This window comes from Candoia aspera, chromosome 2, assembly GCF_035149785.1.
Source record: "Candoia aspera isolate rCanAsp1 chromosome 2, rCanAsp1.hap2, whole genome shotgun sequence".
In the NCBI taxonomy this organism is placed as follows: Eukaryota; Metazoa; Chordata; class Lepidosauria; order Squamata; family Boidae; genus Candoia; species Candoia aspera.
Window position 1 is genome coordinate 58,950,733 of NC_086154.1, and position 21,043 is coordinate 58,971,775.

Genomic DNA, 21,043 nt, shown 5'->3' on the forward strand with positions numbered 1-21,043 from the left:
AAAGGAGGACCGGCCGCTCCTCTCGCCCACACCCTCCCTCTGCTGCCGGCCGAGGAAGCGCTGAACTAGCCCGGGAGGCATCCCGTCGCGAAACGCCCGGTTGAAAGGGGAGACCCGCTGCGGCGAGAGGCCCTCGATGTCAAGGACGGCATCCTCCTCCTGGTTCCTTTGCCTCAGTTCGGTTTAACGCAGAGAAAGAATGCCGGTCACGAGCATTCCTGAAATCTGGGACTTATTCTCGTTTTATTACACGTCCGCAAAGCGTACAGGGAACTTTAGGTATGTTGAGTCAGTGCAAGCGGGAAAACTATTCGCAAAATACCCGATGTCCAAGAATTCCTTTTCTGCTTTATGTAGCACAGATGTACATTTATCCTGTGTATTTGGGGGGGGGGGGCAAGCTAATGAAATAGCCACAACCCCCCTCCGTCGCTTCTGGGGTTTCTGCATCCAGCAGTCCTCACTCCTCTCCTTATGCAGCATAATCCGCACTCGAGTGTGCAGGTAGCTCCAAACCCTCGAGACGGTGCTACCTCTCTCTACTCTCGGTCTTCAACCTCTGCGGCTCTGACTTTCCCACTCAGTGCGCTCGAAGCGCTCCCGGGCATCGTCCCGGAGCCGCCTCGGAAGTAAAACCAGCGGAGAACAAGCTCCATTCCTTTGGACCAACGAGAGGGAAGAGGCAGAAGGCCTTCCCGGAAGAATGCCATCCAATGGGGAAGGCCGGAAGCGGTTTCGCCCAATGGGAAAGCACCGGGGGTTGGCTTGGGGAGCCACGTGTAGGAAGCGTTCGCCGAAGAAGCTGAAGTTCCTGAGGAAGCATGGCGGCTCCGGGTCCGAAGAGGAGTCGGCAGAGGCAGCGAGGCGTTTCTGCTTCGGCTGCGGCGGCTGGGCGCAAACGGCGAAAGGTCGGTGCGGGGAACTGGGAGAGAAGGTGGCTGGGTGAACGAATGAAGGGGAGCGAAGCTTTACCCCAGGGCTCGCGAAACAAACTCCGAGCACGCTCGCTTCGGAGCGGTCGGAACTGTCCTATTTCTGTTGTTGCGTTCAAGGTGTTAGAAAAAGGAGGATAGCTAGCAGAATGGCACGGCCAAGGCATTAAGGCATGTGCGTGGTTAGCCATCGGTCTATTCCAATGTTTCTCAACCTTGGCCACTTTAAGATGTGTGGACTTCAACTCCCAGAATTCCTCAGCCAGCCTTGCTGGCTGGGGAATTCTGGGAGTTGAAGTCCACACATCTTAAAGTGGCCAAGGTTGAGGAATGCTAGTCTATTCCCTTTCACGGTGAGCAACGTTATGGGAAGTGCAGAAAAGAAATAAGATAAATAGTAAGCCAAAAAGTTAAAGGCTTGAAATAATAAAAGTACATTTAGTTTACACTGACACCCATTCATCATACATTTCCATGACATTCCATCCTGGCAAATCATCTTTGCTTCCCCCACATACATACATACATTGCTTTATATGTTGTTTTCTCTTTTTTAAACTTCTCACCTTTTGCTTTTTGAGGATCCATCAGCACCATCCAACTCGGATTTTCCTGGTCTTCCTCTTCCTGTCTGTCTTCATCCCTTTGATAATCATCCTGATTATTTTCATGCATAGTTTATTTTCACCACACACTCTCTCACAGTATACAGCAACCACCTCAACTTCAAATTTGTGCAAATTTACCCATAATTCAAGCCTACTTTCTTTATTCTAGCCTTTTTTAAGTCAACAAGTCAACAGTAAACTTTCTCACGTTCATATATTTCTTAGTAGCAGGACTAATACCTTCTTTTCCTGCAGTACTGTTACAACTCCTGTTGCTTTCACTACTTTCCTTTTCTTCCATGACCACTGTTTTCCAAGATCCACTCTTGACGCTACAAATAAATGGCTTATTCTGCACCCAAATCCTATTGTCCCTCTTGTTTCCTTCAGTAATTCTCAACCTTTCATCATAAACAGTCAAATCAGTCATGATTTTAGATGGATTCCCATCCAATTTCTAACTAGACATGCCCCCACTTAGCTTCCACACCTAAGGAAGGCAGCATGTTGAACATCCCATTTTAATGGTAAAATCTGGGTTGTGACATTTTCTATCTGTCTAGTTACTTAGGCTTTATCACCTTTTGTTCCTGCTCTTCCAGCTGCTCAATATCTGAGTGAAAGCATTAGCATTGATTTCATCAGATTTGCAGTTTTGGTCTAAAATAAGTGTTTTATTTCCCAGGTTCCTGCTGGAGAAGAAAGAGCTTGGCAGAAAGCTGGCTCCAAGTTGAATGAAGAGATCTCTAGTGATTCTGAACCAGATATGTAAGGATATGCCAAACTGCTTTGGTGTTCTTCTCTAGTTAGAAGATTATGTCATAAAGATTAGGAATTTGTACAGGAATTTCCTATGGTGATGGTTACATGAAGCAGATGATAAGAGAATTGTGCTGTGTGACTTTCTGGTGATGTAACAGGTTATGGCATTCCTGAAGTACAGTCCTTTGTAGCATCTCCTAATGGCCCCAAAGGTCTGTACTTCAGGAATCCCATAGGAAGTAACACTGAACAAGGTTTCACAAATTTGCATTAGGAATTGGCAGAAAAGACTGAAGTATTCTCTTTGAGGGATTTGGAAAGACATTTTCTCTTGCTAACGGATAATTGTTGGGGTGATACAAAGTACTTCTGTGTAAGTTGTTTCTTTTCCATCTGTAGCCCAGAAAAGAAAAAGAACAATGAAGCAGAAGAAGAAATTGAAGAGACGCCACAAGAGAAGAAACTGAGATTAGCAAAGCTATATTTGGAGCAGCTTCGCCAACAAGGTGAGAAGGAGAAGCTAGATTTGATTTAATTGGACTGTTAAACAATAGATTAAAATTCTTAATATATGAAATGACTGAAACCAGTCTGTCTTGCCTGTCTGTCTATCTGTTAAATTTATACAGCCACCTATCTCACTACTGAGACTCTGGGCAGCTTACAAAGTTAAAAATCCAGAAAACAATAAAAAAATCAACCAAAAAATAACTACAAAATGTTAAAAGCAATAAAACTATTAAAAACATAAAAACATAATCAGCAGGAGAGCACCATTCATTTTCCTAAAAGTACAACCGCTTAGTGGCTCTCCACCAACATCACTGAATCCCCAGGCCAGAAGGCAAAGCCATCTCTTCAGGCTCTTCTGGAAGGCCAACAAGGTCAGGGCCAATCTCACCTCTGGGGGCAGGATATTCCAAAGGGCAGGCACTGCAGCAGAAAAGGCTCTCGTCCTGGGTCCCGCCAGATGTCATTCTTTTGTAGATGGGACCTGCAACATGCCCTATTTGCTGGATCTGATGGGATAGATAGATGTAATTGGGTTGAGGCAGTCCCTCAAATACCCCAGCCCCATGTGGTGTAGGTCATCATCAGCACCTTGAATTGAATCTGGAAGCAAACTGGTAGTCAATGCAGTTTAAAGAACAGAGGTGTAACTTGCGCTGATCTAGGTGTGCACGTAACTGTCTATGCTGCTGCATTTTACACCAGCTGAAGCTTCTAGATGCTCTTCAAGAGCAGCCCCATGCACAGCACATCACAGTAATCCATACAGGAGGTGACCAGGGCATGAGTGACTGAGCGCAGGGCCTCCTGGTCCAGGAAGGGGTACAACTGGCACACAGCCTGAAGTTGCACAAAGGCCTTCCTAGCCATGACTGCCATCTGCTCATTGAGCAGGAGTCATGAATCCAGAAGGACCCCCAGATTGTTCACTGGGTCTGTCTGGGGCAATGGCACCCCATCCAGACTTAAACATGGTAAATTCCCAGATCCTGGTGGCCCCAAGACCCAAAACCACTCCGTCTTGCTAGGGTTGAGTTGAAGTCTGTTGTTTTCCTCTACAGTATATAATTAATGCTACATTTTTTAGCCAGTTAGCCTATTGTGAACTTTTATTTGATTATTTAACCTTTCAACTATTCGTTAGAAAACCTCAACAAAAATGGCTGGGAATTCATCATGAGAAGTGTGGGGAGATTAAAAAATCTATTCCTTTGTGAAGAGAAGACATAATAGTTTGCCTAAATTTATGAAATGGGAAATTTAATCTATATCTTTTAAACCAATTTCTCAACTGCTTTAGAAGATGATTTAATTTGACTTAACTGACTTAACTTATTGGAGATAGCAAAGACTTTGGAGGGAAAAAACCTTCATCCTACTGGATAAATGGTCCGGGCATTTGTTTTACTGAAGGAGCTTCAGGATTTGATTGAAAGATTAGCTTCTTTCATTAAGTAAACACAGCTAAGTGTATATGATTTTTGCCTTGGGCAGAAGAAGAAAAGGCTGAACAAGAGGCTTTTGAGAAAGACCTGGTTGCTGGCCGACTGAAGGAAGATGTGGTGAGTAGGACATGAGGTAGTAGACTGAAAAGAAGTTGGTTTCTGCCTCTCCCTTTCCTGGATTGGGCATTAGGAAGCTTCAGTAGCTCAACTTCCCCATTAAGTGAATGGTATCTTCTCACTAGAGTAGTGGAATTAACTGCCTTCCATACTGCCAGCCTGGCAAGGCTCAATTCTAGTGGAGTGTGGGTTAGGCTTTTATAAATCACAGTCGCTCTCCTACATAGAGAAAGTGTCACGAGCACTGATGGTGAGCAGGAGGGGGCCCCTATCCAGGGGGGAAAATGCATGCGTCGTAGTGAGGAGTTGAGCAGTCATTCAAAGAGACACAGAACAGACCCGCCTTGACTTTTGGGGGTTTATCTGTCTGGGTTTTCTCACGCTTCTTCAGTTTGTTAGGATTTTCTATCTAATGTAGCAGTAATAAAACACTAGAGACTTACTCCTCGTCTCGGCGTGGTTCCTGACTGTTAGGACAGAAAGAGATTAATAATAAGCAAAACGTAAGCACACCTGTTTATTTATTTTATTTATTATTCAAATTTTGTTACTGCCCATCTCCCCCAAAAGAGGTTTGTTTGGCCACGGTCCACTTAGTGGCAAAAAGGAAATAGTATCTGTGAAGGCTTTTAGACATGAAGTCAGAGGTATGAAATTGTACAGTCAAGGTGATATGCAGAGAGTTCGCTTCCTCTTGTGAATTAAGCACCCTTTCTCACAATTCAGTCTTTGTTTAAGGATATAGTGACCTTCTCCGACAGTTGTAATCTGATAGCTTCTAGTGAGATTTCTTTTTATACCCACAATCATCTTTTTACTCAGTCTGAACTAACATTCTAAGCTGAAAAAAGCTGACTAATTTTGGGGAAGTGAGTTTTTTCATGAGCTTTTCACATCTTATCCTCGGGAACCAGGCCTGCCTTCCTTTCAGCTACTTACCTTTCAGTCAGCAAGATAATGATGAGCCACATACACTCGGTGTCAGTTTTGTAGAACTATGATTTGAAGTTCTTAAATGTGAGTATCTCATGGAGATTGGTGTTTACTCACTGATTCTCTTGTCCTCTTCTGGGCTGAGAGGAGATTGTGATCAGTTCTGAAGTCCATACAGAAGAATTTAAGGTTATTTTTAAAAGGAAGTTGGGTTAACTCTAAAGACTATTTAGCTATCTGTTGGTATAAGAATGTGACCCATATACTTTGTCCTACTTTATGCATTTTAAAACTGTTTATAATTTGTGAAGTAGGAAGCAAGGGTCAGTCTAATTCTATTTTATTTGTTCACCATAGCTTGAACAGAAAGGAAAATTGCAGCGAAAAATTGCCAACAATGTAAGTAGAAACTTTTTTTTACAGCATAGTTGTGCAGAATTTCAAAGCATCTGTTGCTCTTTTCCTCAAAGTACATGACATTGTTTAATAGAAGGGACACAGAGCATGCCCACCCTGTTGGATCTTGTGGGACAGAGTGAAATAATAGAAGAGGTGGTCCTACACATAACCTGGCCCTGTGCCATGAAGAGCTTTAGGTGAGCACCTTGAATTGCCTCCCTAAGCTCTTAGGGCCATTGCAGCTCAAAGCACCCAAACTAGTGGTGCAAACAATGGTGTGCCCAAAACTACCCGCACCTGCACATTCTGGATCAATTGCAATTTTTGAGTAATTTTCAAGAGCGTACTGTTGATACCTAACTGTGCTGGTGGATGAGCTCACCTAGTAGCTTTATGTATGTATAAAATATGTGTGGAGAGACAGTAGAGTCCCGAGGAACACTGCAAAATAGGCCGGACATCTCCCCCTCACTGACTGCAACTGGAATCTGCTCGAGAGGAGTGAAAACCACTGCAATATCATGCCCCCATTCCCACTCCAACCCTGAGCTAGTCCAGGAGGATACCATGATTGATAGTAGCAAAGGCCACGGAGAGAGAAAGAAGAGGCAGAATGGATGCACCACCACCGTCCTGATCCCACCAGAGGTCATCCTCAAGGGCAGTCAGTGCCATCTCATTACAATATCCAGTTCTGAAACCAGACTGAAAAAGGTTGAGGCAACCCATTTCCTCCAGCTGTAGATAAATTGATAAATAATCTTCTCACAAGCTAAAAAGGAAACGTTGGAGTCCAGACAAAAATTGTCCAATTTCATTGTGTCCAGCAATGGATTCTTGAAGGGAAGACCACTACCTCCTTCAGTGCAGGAGGGACCACCCCCCTTAAACAAGGATAAGTTTACTCTTGCTTGGATCCAACTACACAAGGCCTTCATCAGCCAAGAGGAACATGGATCTAATAAAAAAGGTGGCCCACGCTTCCATTCCTAAGGACTCTGTCCACTTCCTCAGGACCAACAGGCTCAAACAAGCCAGACTGTGCATCTGTTCCCTCCATAGGAGTTGCACACTCTGATTCAAGAGACTTTATCTCACAGATGCTTGAATAGTTCTCACAGCGTCCTGCAGATGTTCCTTTGGCTCCTTCCTACCCAGGAGGGATCAGGTCACCTTGAACAGGGCTGCTGGCTAGCTATCTGTGGATGTAATAAAGAGCAGCAAAATTGTTATATTTTGCCACTCTTATTGCCACAAGGTGATCGTAATAGAGACTTTTACAGGTAGTCCTTGACTTATGACCACAACTGGGACCAGAATTTCCATTGTAAGTCGTGGTTGTAAGTCTAATCACCATGTGACCAGGCCCAATTTTACGACCATTTTTACAGTGGCCATTAAGCGAATCATGGGTCATTAAGTGAATCACTGATCGTTAAGTGAATCCAGCTTCCCCAGTGGGTGTTTTTTGCCAGAAAATGGCAAAAAATGTCACAAAACACAATCACGTGACTGCGGGATACTGCAACCAGTTTCATTTATTTCATTTATTTATTATTCAAATTTTGCTACATCTCCCCCAAAAGAGGGACTCTGGGCAGTTTACAGTAAAATTAAAACTATAATAATAAACAATTAAAATCCTATAAAAATAAAGAATTTACAAATATAAAATACAATATAAATAAATGTAAAATCCAAGAGGCTAGAAAATTCTAATCGGGGGTGGGGCTCTAAGGCACGAGCCACCCCGATGAATGGCTACCCACCTTCCCACCCCACGCAAGATGGCAGAACCAAGTCTTCAGGGCCCTCCTGAAGGTTGGAAGTGAAGGGGCCTGCCTCACTTCTGGGGACAAGATGTTCCAAAGGGTGGGGGCTACTGCAGAAAGGCCTGCTTCCTGGACCCTGCCAGATGAAATTCTCTTACAGACAGGTCTGTAACATGCCGTCTCTGCATGATCAGGTGGGGCGGGTCGATGTTGTGGGGATGAGACAGTCCCTCAGGTAACCTGGCCCTGTGCCATGTAGGGCTTTAAAGGTGATAACCAACACCTTGAATTGGACCCGGAAGCAAACTGGCACCCAGTGCAGCTCGCGCAGTAAAGGTGTTATATTTGCTGATCTAGGGGCACCAAAAATAACCCTCACGGCTGCATTCTGGACCAGCCGAAGCTTCCGGATACTCTTCAAGGGTAGCCCCATGTAGAGAGCATTGCAGTAGTCTATATGGGAGATGACAAGGGCATGAGTAACTGTTCGGAGGGCTTCTTGCTCCAGCAATGGGTGTAACTGGCGCACAACCCGAAGGTGAGCAAAGGCCCTCCTGGCCATGACTGCCACCTGCTCTACGAGCAAGAGTCGTGAGTCCAGAAGAACCCCCAGATTACACACCGGGTCTGTCTGGGGCAGTGCCACCCCATCCAGAACTAAATATGACAATTGCCCGGAAACTGAGGAGTTGTCAACCCACAGCCACTCTGTCTTACCAGGGTTCAGTTGAAGCCTGTTGTTCCCCATCCAGGCCCCCACAGCCCCCAGTCTGCCCCCGAGAAAGGGCAGTCACAGCATCACTTACCTCACCCGGGATGGAGATGTATGATTGGGTATCATGGGCATACTGATGATACCTCATCCCGTGATGACAGATGATCTCACCCAGTGGTTTCATGTAGATGTTAAATAAGAGAGAACCGGACGCTGTGGCACCCCACAATGGAGGGGCCAAGGGTTGGATCTCTCGCTCCCTATCGCCACCGATTGGGAACGGCCTTGGAGGAAGGAGATGAACCAGTGCAGAACCACGCCACCCACCCCCTACTCCCTGAGCCATCCGAAAAGGATACCATGGTTGATGGTATCGAAAGCGGCTGAGAGGTCAAGAAGAACAAGGATGGATGTACTGCCTCCATCCTGCTCCTGCCAGAGATCATCCATAAGTGCGACCAATGCAGTGTCTGTCCCATATCCTGGCCTGAAACCTGACTGAAAGGGGTCCAGATAATCCATTTCATCCAGAATCCTCTGGAGTTGCAACGCCACCACCTTCTCAACCACCTTCCCTAAAAGGGGAGGTGGGAGACTGGATGAAAATTGTACAGCACAGTTGGGTCCAGCGATGGCTTCTTGTAAATGTGAGCTGGTTGCCAAGTGCCCGAAATGCAATCATGTGACCATGGGGTGGTGGTGGTGGGACTTTTGCGACACTCAGAAGTGCTTTACTGGCTGTAGAGCACCCATTCTGAGGCCATCGTAACTTTGGACTGTCGTTAAACAAACAGTCATAAGTCAAGAACTACCTATACACATGTTAGTTAGATTCTCTGTCTTCCTCCAGCAGCACTCCAGGCATCTTTTCTGCCACTGTATCTCCCAGAGTTCTGAAAATCAGAGGGCTCCCAAGGATCCACAAAAGGGAGAGGCTGCCAAATGCAGTCTAATTCAAGGTTGTGGTTGTGATTAAGGCCTCAGTTGAACTGTGCATCAGAGCTGTCAGAGCAACCCCTAGCTCCCTCTGAAAGCTGGCAGAATCCATCAGGCACCTGGGGCAGACCAATCAAATAGGTCCTACCTCTGTGATGAGGAACAGTTGTGGAAAACTAGGCAATCAACTTCCAGTTATCATTGTATCATAAACTTCAGTGGTATCTCAGCACTGAGCAAGTTGGTAAACTGCTGCTATTTTTTCATTTGGTTCTGAATGCTGATCTAATTGGTATTCTCTGAATAGTTGCAGCCTCCAGACAGATCTGACATCAAGGTACTACGGGGTCACCAGCTGCCCATCACCTGCCTAGTCATCTCACCAGATGACAAGTGTGTTTTCTCTGCAGCCAAAGACTGTTCTATCATCAAATGTAAGTCTTATTTTCTGCAAAAGAAGATAATGATAAAATACAAGAAAGAAGAGGCATGAAATAAAGTATATGAGCATTATAAACTTTATGACTTCTTTCTAGAAAAGTGGCAGGCTCAAAGGATCAAATATACATTGCCTGAAGTAAATGGGTTAGTGCCCATTTTTTCTTATGCAGCTTGGGGTAATGGAGGGCCAGGTCTTAGTACTGATGGCCAAGTATTGTGATCAACCTATCTTTATATCTGTGTTATTCTTCATGTGCTCCTTTCCATTTATGTATTACCAAACTACTTTATTTTGATATTTCTTGTCTTGTTCTTTATAATCAATCTTACCATTTTAACTGTAGAAATTTGGCATGGGAGCAAACATTTAATAACCACTGCCAGGGAGAAAGATGGTAGAAGGCTACACCTAACCATTGCAGGATACACTTGGGGTAAATAAAGACTGTATATAGAATAAAAACCTATTTGAACTCTTACCTTTCAGCAGAGGAGACAGTAGGATCTATTTTTCAGTCTCTATTGCATCTGCATATAATAGGCTGGCATTGTTCTTCCATACCAAGATGTGGAAAGGAGGAGGCTGGAATGGTCAGTAGCCTGCTGTGAATACATTTTCATTGTTCTTTGAGGGCAAAGTTGATGAGATCTGCCACAAATTGTACTATAGAGTTGGGCAGGTCATAGGGAGGTAATTTTGGCAAATTCTTGACCCATTATTTTAGAATCTCTTCAACTTGTAGATCTTGAATAAGCGGTCAGAGCGTGTGGAGACATAAGGGCCATAACCTGCGTGTGTGACTCTTGCCTCTTCTGGTTGATAAATCTGGTTAAGGAAAATGATCCACGCCACTGTGTGGGAGGGATGTGCCATTTTCCCACGCCTGCCTAAAGGTGGGAATAATAATAATGGGGCGGGGAGGTGTGGCTCAGAGGTGCAGCTTCTCAAAAGAAGCACTTTCTTTATTGAACAGCTTCCCTTTAGAAATTAGGTTGGCCCCTAAATGTCCTGGTCTTCCAGAAACTCCTGAAGACTGAGTTATCTCTCTGGGTGTAGAGTGCAGAGCATTGCCTCAAGCCAGCCCTGTTCATGAGTTATTGGAGTTAGGTTGACTTCTATGAAGTGATTAGCTTGGCCTCCACTTGGATCCCTTTTGTAAAATTTAATTCTTTAGTAGATCTCGGTGTGAACAGCAAGGTTCAGCAAAAGTTACCGGGAATCTGAAATAATTGTTTGGCAGAAGTAATTGTTTTATCAATAGATTAATTTGGGTCTGGAGAGTAAGCAGAATCTGGCTGACTTCATACTTAACATTATATTTGACTCCCTTTCCTTATGTTGATATGTTTGCATCAGCAGTGCAGTTTCCAAGACACTTATTCATGTTTTTTTAAGCAGTCGATGCATGGTGGAAGATTAATTTTTCTCAAATTATGGATTTTACTAAAATAATTTTCAGAGCTCTAGCTTACCTTGAAGTGTCAAAAAAGAAGAATTCAGACATTTGAAAACTGGCTTGAGCATCTTTATGTTGTAGGGGATGTTGAGAGTGGAAAGAAGCTCCATGTGATTCGTGGAGGGAAAAAGGGGACAGAGGGCAGCCACGTTGGGCATACTGCGCACATCATCTCAATGGCCATCTCATCGGATGGCAAATTCCTGGTAAGAAGAATCTTTTCTTCTCTCATTCTGAGGAAGAGAAAGCAACTCCCCCCAGGTCTAGCAGAGTTGGCAGATACAAAAACAGCTTCTGGCAGTCCACCAAAGTGGCGATCTTTTAGTACAATAGTGAGATCCCTCTTCAAGAGAGTTACTAATCTTCCTCTGTCAACTAATGGTGGATCTGTGTTGTCCGTTCACCCTGTTCAGTACTGTGGGATCTGTGTATCTTGAGGAAATTTCCCTGAATCTAATAATCAGTGGATATGTTAGGCACCTCTTTGTCCTTATTCACATAGACAAGCAATCCCCCTTTTTGCTCCAGGCAGTTCTGCCACTTTATCCCAGCTGGGCTCCCTTTCCCTGGACAAAATAGGACCAAATAGGACCAAAAAGCAAATCAAAAATGAGGTATTTGAGTCATGTTACTGTAAGCAGGACATTAAGGCATTAAAACAATGCCTTAACAGTCCAGAAGGCTGAGGCACCTGGGTTTCTGAAACAGTAGGCCCATTATTACTAAACAATGTGTGTGTGATGTGACTGAAGAGGAGAGGACTGAGAAGGGTCTTCCTTTGTCAATTCTAGGCTACAGGTGACAGGAACAAGCTCATTATGATCTGGGAAGCTGCAACCTGCAAATACCTGTATAAGTTCTCAGGCCATCGTGATACCGTGTCGGTAAGTGACCACAACCACTAGAGGGATTCATGTTTATAGATAAGGTACAGTCAGGATATAGGTGAGAGGTTTTATGGATGCTAAAGAATTTTGAAAAATTTTTACAACAGTCCGAAGAATGGATTTGTAGAAACAACTTGCAGTCAGCCATCTCGACATCTGAATCCTTTTTGCTGCATTGGTTTTTCTACAGTGATACGGTTTTTTATGTATTTTGTTCTTCTGTAAATTGCCTGTATCGTAGGAAAGCAAAATAAAAATATTTTTAAATATGGGGAATCACTGTTACATGTATCAATGCAAAAATTTGCATCCCTCTCTTCCCCCGCCCCAAATTAATATCTTTGCCTGTGGATATATTTCAGGATTCTTAAGGAATTGCAAAATGAACATATAGCAGAAATGCTTAACGTGTTATATGATCTTTTATCTAGTGTTTGTTAGGTGGTAATAATAATGAAACAACGTAATCATGCAAACAAATATCCAGACATGAAAACCTTATCTTAAAGGATAATGGGTATGGTGTAACAAAACGATGATGATGATGATGATGATGATGATGATATTATTATTATTATTATTATTGGATCTTGTTTTGATAAATAAGTGTGTATGGTAGCTTATTCCATCTATACTTTGTATCTGTTGTTTGCTCTCATAGAGAAATCCACATTTCCCTCAGGGACAAGTGGATTAGATGTGGTAGAGAAATTCAGGATTAATTCTGCCTGCCATTGTGCCCATCTCACTCCATCTCTTCCCCTCTTCATGCTTTTTACCTTTCAGGGCCTGTCTTTCCGCAAGGGCACTCACCAGCTATATAGTGCCTCTCATGACCGTTCAGTCAAAGTATGGAACGTGGCAGAGAATGCATACGTTGAAACATTGTAAGGAACAGTTTTTGGCATACATGCATAATTAGTGGTATGCACATGGCATGTTTCTGATCTGTGAAAACTACATACCATGAAGGTCAGAGACAACTTATCAGGAAGCAAAGTGGATGCTGGCCTCATTAGCATATTGATATGGTGATTTCTTTTTAAAGAGGAACTCTGTCAACTCACGGCAGGTTTTTTTCCCTAACACAGTAGTAGCAATATTCCAGACCTGACTTCCCCAAACTGAGGCCCTCCAGATCTCAGAACCTCTAGCCAATGTGGGGTTTCTGGCTGGGAATTCATGGAGTTGCTGTCCCAGTGGACCTTGAGGTGATCACCTTGGAGAAAGATGTCCCAGCTTATGTTGACAAGAATCTGTAGGTCCCCATTAGCATGAAACAATGCTCGATGAAGGAGCCTGTACCAACATTTTCTTGTACATTCAGTACTGTGTTCTTTTAAAGGAAAAGAACTCCCCCCTCCTTTTATTGAATGTGACCATTCAGAGGGCCAGGATTTGCTGAATATGTCAGCACCTACACAGTTAAGTAGCATACAGTATATCCAGATGAAATTCTGGATTCTCAAACATAGACAGTCCATAACTGAATCTCATCCTCTTTTCTCCCAAGGTTTGGTCATCAGGATGTGATCACAGGCCTGGATAGCCTGAGCCGGGAGTGCTGTGTCACATCAGGAGGGAGAGATGGCACTGTCAGAATCTGGAAAATCCCTGAGGAATCCCAACTTGTGTTTTATGGGCACCAGTAAGTGTGAGAATCATCCCCTATTAATCCCCTTAGTTTACAGACTATATTGTGTCAGGAAGGAAAATCTATATGCAGCACATTACAGAGGAATAATAAGCTACCACACTCTGCTTTGTTGCATCTCTATTACTATCAAAAGCTAAATGCATTGATGGGTGGCTCTTTGAAATTAGGCTGTTGTCAGCTGTAGTTCTCATTTATTTGGTCAGATTATCTTTAGATCTTTCAAAGAATTTCTTGCATCCCTTTTAATCCTCTCCTGGAACTGGGTGAATCTATACCTTTGTGCTCAGTCCTCTTATGTCTCCATCCAAGCTACTCGAGAAGCTTGAGGCAATTACAAGAATGAGGTGAGATCAGGTGAGATGAAGCAAGTACTAGAAGAGGAAATGGCATGGTTGGGAAAGCACTGTTTGGTGAGCTGAGCTTTTCCCAACAAACATAGACCTACAGTTTCTTCAAGCCTTGTGATTCTTGACCTGTTAAAAAATGTGAATCACTTGGTGTACGTGAAATTGCCACGCTGGCAAAACAAAACCTTTATATTGCTTAGCACAAAAACAGTACCCCATAAAATAGGTACAGGCCATCTTTTTGCGAGTGAGAAATTCACTTTTTAAAACTTTTCCAAGGCTGTGCATGCTTCAAAAAACGAGAATGTAGAAGTCCTTTGAAACACATGTGAGTGCAACTCTTGAAAACAGCTGCAGCTTTTTTCGGTCTTGTGTGAAAGCTTTTTTAGGCTCCCGTATGTGCTGAAGAACCTCCTCTGAATCATTTTTGAAGTATGCACAGCCCTGCCCAATATTTGGGGCTTGCTTGTTGGTTGGTTGGTTTTTGCTAAAAATTAGCAGCACAGTGTTTTGCAATACAGTTGTGGAGGGCACTAGAGGATACAGAACAAGTCAATGAATGCTGCAGATTTCCTAGTCTGCAGAGACAAAGATGATGCTGAAGATAATATTTCTAGGCTGAATGGATGGTATTAATATGCTTGATTTCTGTAACAGGAAGACCTTTCCATCAAGGGAACACTTGAAAAATCTTGCACTTTTCACCTTTTGTGTAATATGTATTTAAAAAGTTGTGTGTGTTGATGTCTTTCATTATGAAAAAAATGCGCTGAAGCATACCATTTAGATTGATTGCTAGTAGCTGGAGTCTTAAATAAGTTGTTGCTTATTTAATAGCTGTGACTGGTTTTCTCTTTCTCATTAGGGGTTCAATTGACTGCATCCAGCTCATCAATGAAGAGCATATGGTGTCTGGTGCTGACGATGGGTGAGCACACTCTGAAACTATAGTCAATAAAAGCAAAATCAAGTGATTCCTGTGTGGTGTATAATGATTGTGATTTTGTTTCTAAGGTCAGTTGCCCTCTGGGGTCTCTCCAGAAAGAAACCACTAACCATAGCGAAGCAAGCCCATGGTTTTCATGGCACGCAGGGCCTGGAGCAGCCATTTTGGATTTCTTCAGTTGCTGGTTTGCTGAACAGTGACGTCATAGCTACAGGTGCCATGAGACATTTGTCTTGATTTTCATGTTGCCTTTGGGGCTAGGAAGCTGGATGGTGTTGTTTTCCCTGACACTAGTAAAAACTAGCTGAGCATCTTATCCTTTATACAGTACTTTGCAAAATCATGTGTATAAGTACTTTGAAGTGCATCCTGTTAATTATGGTGGAGCTTACTTCTGAGTGGGCCTGTACAAGATTGTCCTGTTACCATATTTTTAAAGCCATTTTCTGCTTCGCAGCAATCAGTCGAGGTCATTCCAAGATACTTGTAAATGATTTTCAGAGGACCTCACCAACCTATGCTTTAGCTGTGCATTTAGGGAACTTCTGTTTCAGGTTTTCTGGTGTCAGGACGTGTCTCTGATTACACTCGGCACCCCAAATCTCTCCTTTGGATTCCATTGGCTTTGGAGTTCTCATGTCTTGGTCTTGATGTCAGAGGATAGTAGCTGTTAAAGATAAATGTTTGGATTTATAAACTTGGCTCAGTTATTCCTGTTAAACAAGAGACCCAGGGAGGCACAGACTCAGAACCAGAGGTACTTGCAACTTACCAATAGCCACGAGAGTAACCACAAGATTGCCTCCAAAACTTACTGCTGAGTTGTAATTCTTAAACTAACACAAAGAGAAAATTATTAAATACATTGGAGGTAATAAAATTAAATAAATAAAGATATTATTAACTGTATGTAATTTCTGCTAATAAAATAAGGTTTTGGCCTGGGCCATACTCATTTCACAGAAGTGTGGTCTATGGCTAGAGCGATGGTCTGAAATGAAATCTTAGTCATGTAGATCCGCTGAGTGTACCAGGTGTCTGGCTAACAAGCATCAGATTGCTTGCTTTTCAGCTAGGATAATAGGTAGTTGCTACATTTTTTAGAATTACATGCTGTTTATTTGTATATAGTATACTGTACACTAAAATTTCTCATGCATTATTCTTTTTAGTGCATCAGGGTAAGTAAATAATGGTAACAGCAATAACAATAGTAGTGTCTTAAATCAGGAAGGGTAAAAGTTAGATTGGGGTTGATCCATTAATCTCTAGCACTAGGTTCTTGAAGGGCATCACTAAAGAACTAGAAAAATGTCACTGAAATAGATCTCTTGAAGCCTTCAGACTGAACACGGACATTTTTAAACCAGTATATGCTCTGTTTTCGACAGGTTCCCACAGTGCCAGTTTGAAGTTGTGGAAATGTGGAGAGGAATTCCGGAAGTTGGAGTTCCTCTTTGAGATTCCCTTGGTGAGGAAAGTGCTTTGGGCAGTGGGCTGAACTTCCAATTTAAAGTGTGCCTTTTCTAGCTTGAGATTTGCATTAAACTAGTTGACGTCAAAGAATCCGGTGGAGCAAGAGGAAACAATACTATGGAATTGTTGCTGGTGGAGTGAGCCTGGGAACGTGATGCAGGACTTAGTGTGATAGTTTTGGTCACGCATTTCTCTCAGCCTGTTCGCCTTACATCCCAGGCTTAACTGTTCCAGTCTTCTTGCTGAGGAGTTCAAAGGTTACAGAGTGTAGATGAAATGTTTTGAATGTTAAGGAATCTACTTTAATGATTAGCTGTGTGTACCTGAGCTCTGCTTCCTCAGTAACTCACGGAAGCTAATCCATATTGCAGCATAACCTGACAGACCCCAAGGCTTCCTTTTGTGCAGTCATGTGCACTTACACTGATAAAGAAACAGGGTGCCCTTTTGTCTGCAGACCATCTGCAGTCCTTTAGCATGCTGGCTGGGGAATTCTGGGCGTTGAACTCCACACATCTTAAAGTTGCTGGGGTTGAGAAAAACTGACCTAGAGAGTGGGATGGAGCAGGAGGCTTCCTTACTGTAGCCCAAAGGGATGAAAAATTTGCTCATCCATAATCTACTTCATGTGGATCCCTTTTTCAAATTTCCAGCAACTCATAACTGTAATCCATATAGTCAACTGACTCCTTATGGTTGCAAAGTGAAAATCTCTTTCTGTTGCTATCCAAGTAGAAGACAAAGACTTGTACCATCTTAAAGATTAACAAGGAATATGGCAGAAATGGCAGAAATCAGTCTTCTTCCAGTCTGGGCCCCTACAGATATTAGGACTTCCAAACTTCCCAGCCAGCATAGCAGGGGCAAACAATTATCTGGTTTCAAATATTTAATCTTGGTCTGTTTCTTTCTCAGATTGGTTTTGTTAATAGCTTGAAATTTGCAAATTCTGGAAACTTCCTAGTTGCTGGAATTGGACAGGAACACAGGTATGTGTCTATGGTTTCCATTCACATTAGCCAAGAGCATTTACACATATTCTTTGCCAAATTTAAGGCCAAATTTATGCTGTTAAAAAGTGTCCTAGTCTGTTCCCCCAAACTTTCTGATAACATCGGTAGTGTGTTGAGATTTGGGCTCACCTACAAAACTTTTTGGTAGAATTCCTGGAAGTGCCACTGGCAGGTGATTTTGTACCAAATGTTGATGAACTCCCAAGTAGGGATTTATGTCCCCATCTTTGCAGGGAGAGGGTTGGGCAGAGCACCGAGGGGCCACCTTCTTGGCTTTAGTGCCCTGACTTGGCTATCATGAGAGTAGCTCTCCCATGCATTTAATACCAAACTGCAGATAAACCTGGGTTTCTTGTTGCAAGGGTCAAAGCAAATTCACCACTTGGACTTTTTATCTTTACTCTTATTTATATTATTTATTACTGTAATTTTATGCTGTATATTTTATGATTGTTGTTTTAATTGATTGTTGTAAACCGCCTAGAGTCCCCCGATGGAAGGAGATGGGCGGGGACGAATTGGATAAATAAAATAAAAAATAAAATAAAATATTCAGAATAGGGAATAGTAAGAGGTGTGAAATTGAGGGCCTTCTCCAGATTTCTGGGTTGAGACATAAAAACCCTGCTGTGAAAGGACATGAAAGAAAACTGCCTTTTGCTAGTGGCTTAATTCTAGCCTTGTCAGGGTCTCACTCTGTCCCATTACAATTTTATTTTTGTTTTCTTTTTTTCTGAAATGCGTACATTTTACTGTATAACTAGTAGCATAAACTGTAGGGATGGCAAAACATTTCCTTCAGCCCTTTTGTAGAGCTTCCTATTCAAACCTACTAAGGGAACGTTTCATAAGCAGACACTTTATTTTTTCTGGGTTGTATTTCAGGTTGGGTCGTTGGTGGAGGATTAAAGAGGCCAAGAATAGCATCTGCATTATCCCACTCAAGAAGACCACAGCAGGCAATTCACAGAAATCGGCTGAAGGCTCCTAATGCTTTCTTTCTGCAAATGATACTGCAGATGCTTCATGAAGTACCCTGTACATTAAAGCTATCTTTTGTGTTTCCAGAATTCTAGAGGTCATTTTGATTTTTTCATTTTTATTTCACTGTATTGTGGGTGACGTTTTCTTTCTCTGCCATTCTGTTCCATATCAATCATGCTTAGTCTCTTGTTCTACTACAGCTCTTCCGGAAACTGAAAAGATTTACATTTTGCGCTAAACCGTAAGATGGCTTGTTTAGTCTTGGATTAGCATTTTGTGTTTCTTCAGCCATTTTGTAGTCTCAGAGTTTCTCAGTCCCTGCATCAAGTAAGGCATTTATTTCAAGCTCTGAAATCTTTGGTAACTCAAACCTACTCTGGCAATCATTTATAATCTGTTATTCTCTACTTGGGAATTAGCAATACAATTATATGCATTTTATTGGAAGAAAAAAATGGTTCAGTAGGGCTTATTTTCCCTGAGTGGATATAAAAAGTCTATACACCCCTGTTAAAATGCCAGGTTTTTGAGATGTAAAAAAAATCAGACCAAGATAATCACTTAAGAATTTTTTCCACCTTTAATATAATATATAAGCTGTACAATTCATTTGAAAAACAAATTGGAATGTTTAAGGGGGAAAAATAAAAATAAAAAACTAGAATAACATGGTTGCATAAATGTACACACCCTCTTATATGTAGGGATGTGGCTGTGTTCAGAATTAACCAATCACATTCAAACTGATGTTAAATAGTAGTTAGTACACACCTGCCATCAAGTAAAGTGACTCTGATCAAGCCCATATAAAGTTGAGCTGTTCTAGTAGGATTTTTCTGACATTTACTCAGTTGCCTGTTACAGCAAAAGCCACGGTCTGCAAAGAGCTTACAAAGCATCAAAAGGATCTCATTGTTGGAAGGTATCAGTCAGGAGAAGGGTACAAAAAAATTTCCAAGGCATTGGATATACCATGGAACACAGTGAAGACAGTCATTGACAAGGGGAGAAAATATGGCACAACAGTGACATTACCAAGAACTGGATGTCCCTCCAAAATGGATGAAAAAACAAGAAGAAAACTGGTCTGAGTGGCTGCCAAGAGGCCTACAGCAACATTAAAGGAGCTGCAGGAATTTCTGGCAAGTACTGGTTGTGTACTACATGTGACAACAATCCCCTATATTCTTCATATGTCTGGGCTCTGGGGTAGGGTGGCAAGACGGAAGCCTTTTCTTACAAAGAAAGATATCCAAGCCTGGCTACATTTTGCAAACCTACTGTATATACAGGATTATAACCCTGAAGTAAGAAAAATGGAGAAAACCCCACCCCAACCAACACTGGCAGGGCAAGGTACTGGATATAAACGGAGCAAGCCCCACACACACCAGCACTGATGAAGTTACCTAGTCAGGTAATGAAATGTCTGCAAGCAAACAGCCAAGCTCAGAGAGCACCAAGGACTCCACAGTTCAACCCTGAGCTACAGATACTCTCTTCTATTGGCTTTTTATTGTCACAGCATACAAGGCACAAACCCCTCTGTACACAGCTTACTCTATCAAGGTAGTCAGCATGACCACTGCCTATATGGGGCAGCTATAAGGAATATATATGGGATGTTTACTTCAGATTCCAGAAACCTTTTGCTTGATGGAGGTAGCTCTGGCAGTAGATAAGTATAGTATATTCCTCACATGTTCAGCTCCTGCCTTCCTTCCTGGTTATTAAGTTATACAACAAGAAGTATAGGATACCTTCACACACCCGAGAAAAGGACTTTGGAGACTTCCCATGAAGGTTCCTTCTGATTGGGCGAGTTACAAACATCCAAACCACACTCCAATCAGCTGGTGGTTTATTCACAAATGGTTTGCAGTAGGTCAAGAACCTTTAATATGCTGGTACCCTCTTCTGTGTACCCTGGCTTATGTTAGGCCAAGTTAGGGAAGTTCCCATTCCCATTTCTGTGGATGGAATAAAATTACACCTTGTTTATTAAAATCCAACTGCAAAACTGCTTGGTGACAAAAGTTCATCATTGACATGCTGAGATACCCTTGTTGGACTCTGAGGGCAAGATAAACATACAAGTTTCCAAGGGGCTGAGGCCACCTCTATCAATTCAAGATCCCATCTTCAGTAACCTCAACTTCACCTCATCTATGTATAGGGTTACCAGATATCCAAACAGGCAGAGGGGGACATGGACAATTGGAAAGAAGGACAAATGGGAGAAGGAGGACACACTGTTTAACTTCCTTGGTATCCATGAGAAAAAATTCACTGAAAAACTGCAAAACAAAAAATGTACTTAGGCCTACATGCATATGAAATTACTTTTTCCAGCATCCCGGAAAGACTGGTTTTTCAATTGCAGGAATGTGCTAGAGCTAGTTAGGAGGCAAAAACCTTCAGCTGGTAACTGATTAAGGTCTTGTCAATTTCAGGCAGCAGGTAAGAGGCAGGGTGGTACTCATCAACTACTTAAGGTCACAGAACAGAGCTTGTTAACTTGTGGTTAGCACTTATTAGGGAAGTGCTGCAGGGGAGAAAAGCTGCTCAGGAAGAGATACTCAAAAAGCCAGACAATATTTGATTTTAAGGCGATGCCTGCCAGACTGACGTCATGGGGACAAAAAAGAGGGCATGTCCTCCTTTTGCTGGAGGTCTGGTAACCCTATCTATGTAAGAACGTTGCAT

General features: G+C 42.6%; 1 protein-coding gene across 3 annotated transcripts; it reads left to right on the plus strand.

The window, feature by feature from the left end:
* The first annotated feature begins 48 nt into the window (after positions 1 to 48).
* On the plus strand, positions 49 to 18,423 carry RRP9 (ribosomal RNA processing 9, U3 small nucleolar RNA binding protein). 3 transcript variants are annotated; one of them, XM_063291925.1, is made up of 15 exons: positions 59 to 908; positions 2,226 to 2,308; positions 2,702 to 2,808; positions 4,307 to 4,374; positions 5,665 to 5,706; positions 9,437 to 9,563; positions 11,109 to 11,233; positions 11,819 to 11,911; positions 12,701 to 12,801; positions 13,428 to 13,562; positions 14,784 to 14,846; positions 14,933 to 15,078; positions 16,256 to 16,335; positions 17,256 to 17,329; positions 18,239 to 18,423. In XM_063291925.1, exons 1-15 carry the CDS (start codon positions 822 to 824, stop codon positions 18,342 to 18,344), a joined length of 1,437 nt encoding a protein of 478 aa, XP_063147995.1. In that variant the 5' UTR covers positions 59 to 821; the 3' UTR covers positions 18,345 to 18,423. The 3 variants fall into 3 exon arrangements, 2 of the variants coding, with proteins under 2 accessions (XP_063147996.1, XP_063147995.1); XR_010067099.1 differs by lacking the exon at positions 18,239 to 18,423 and having other exon boundaries at positions 49 to 908; positions 14,938 to 15,078; positions 17,256 to 17,274; XM_063291926.1 differs by lacking the exon at positions 11,819 to 11,911 and having other exon boundaries at positions 58 to 908.
* Positions 18,424 to 21,043: the final 2,620 nt, after the last annotated feature.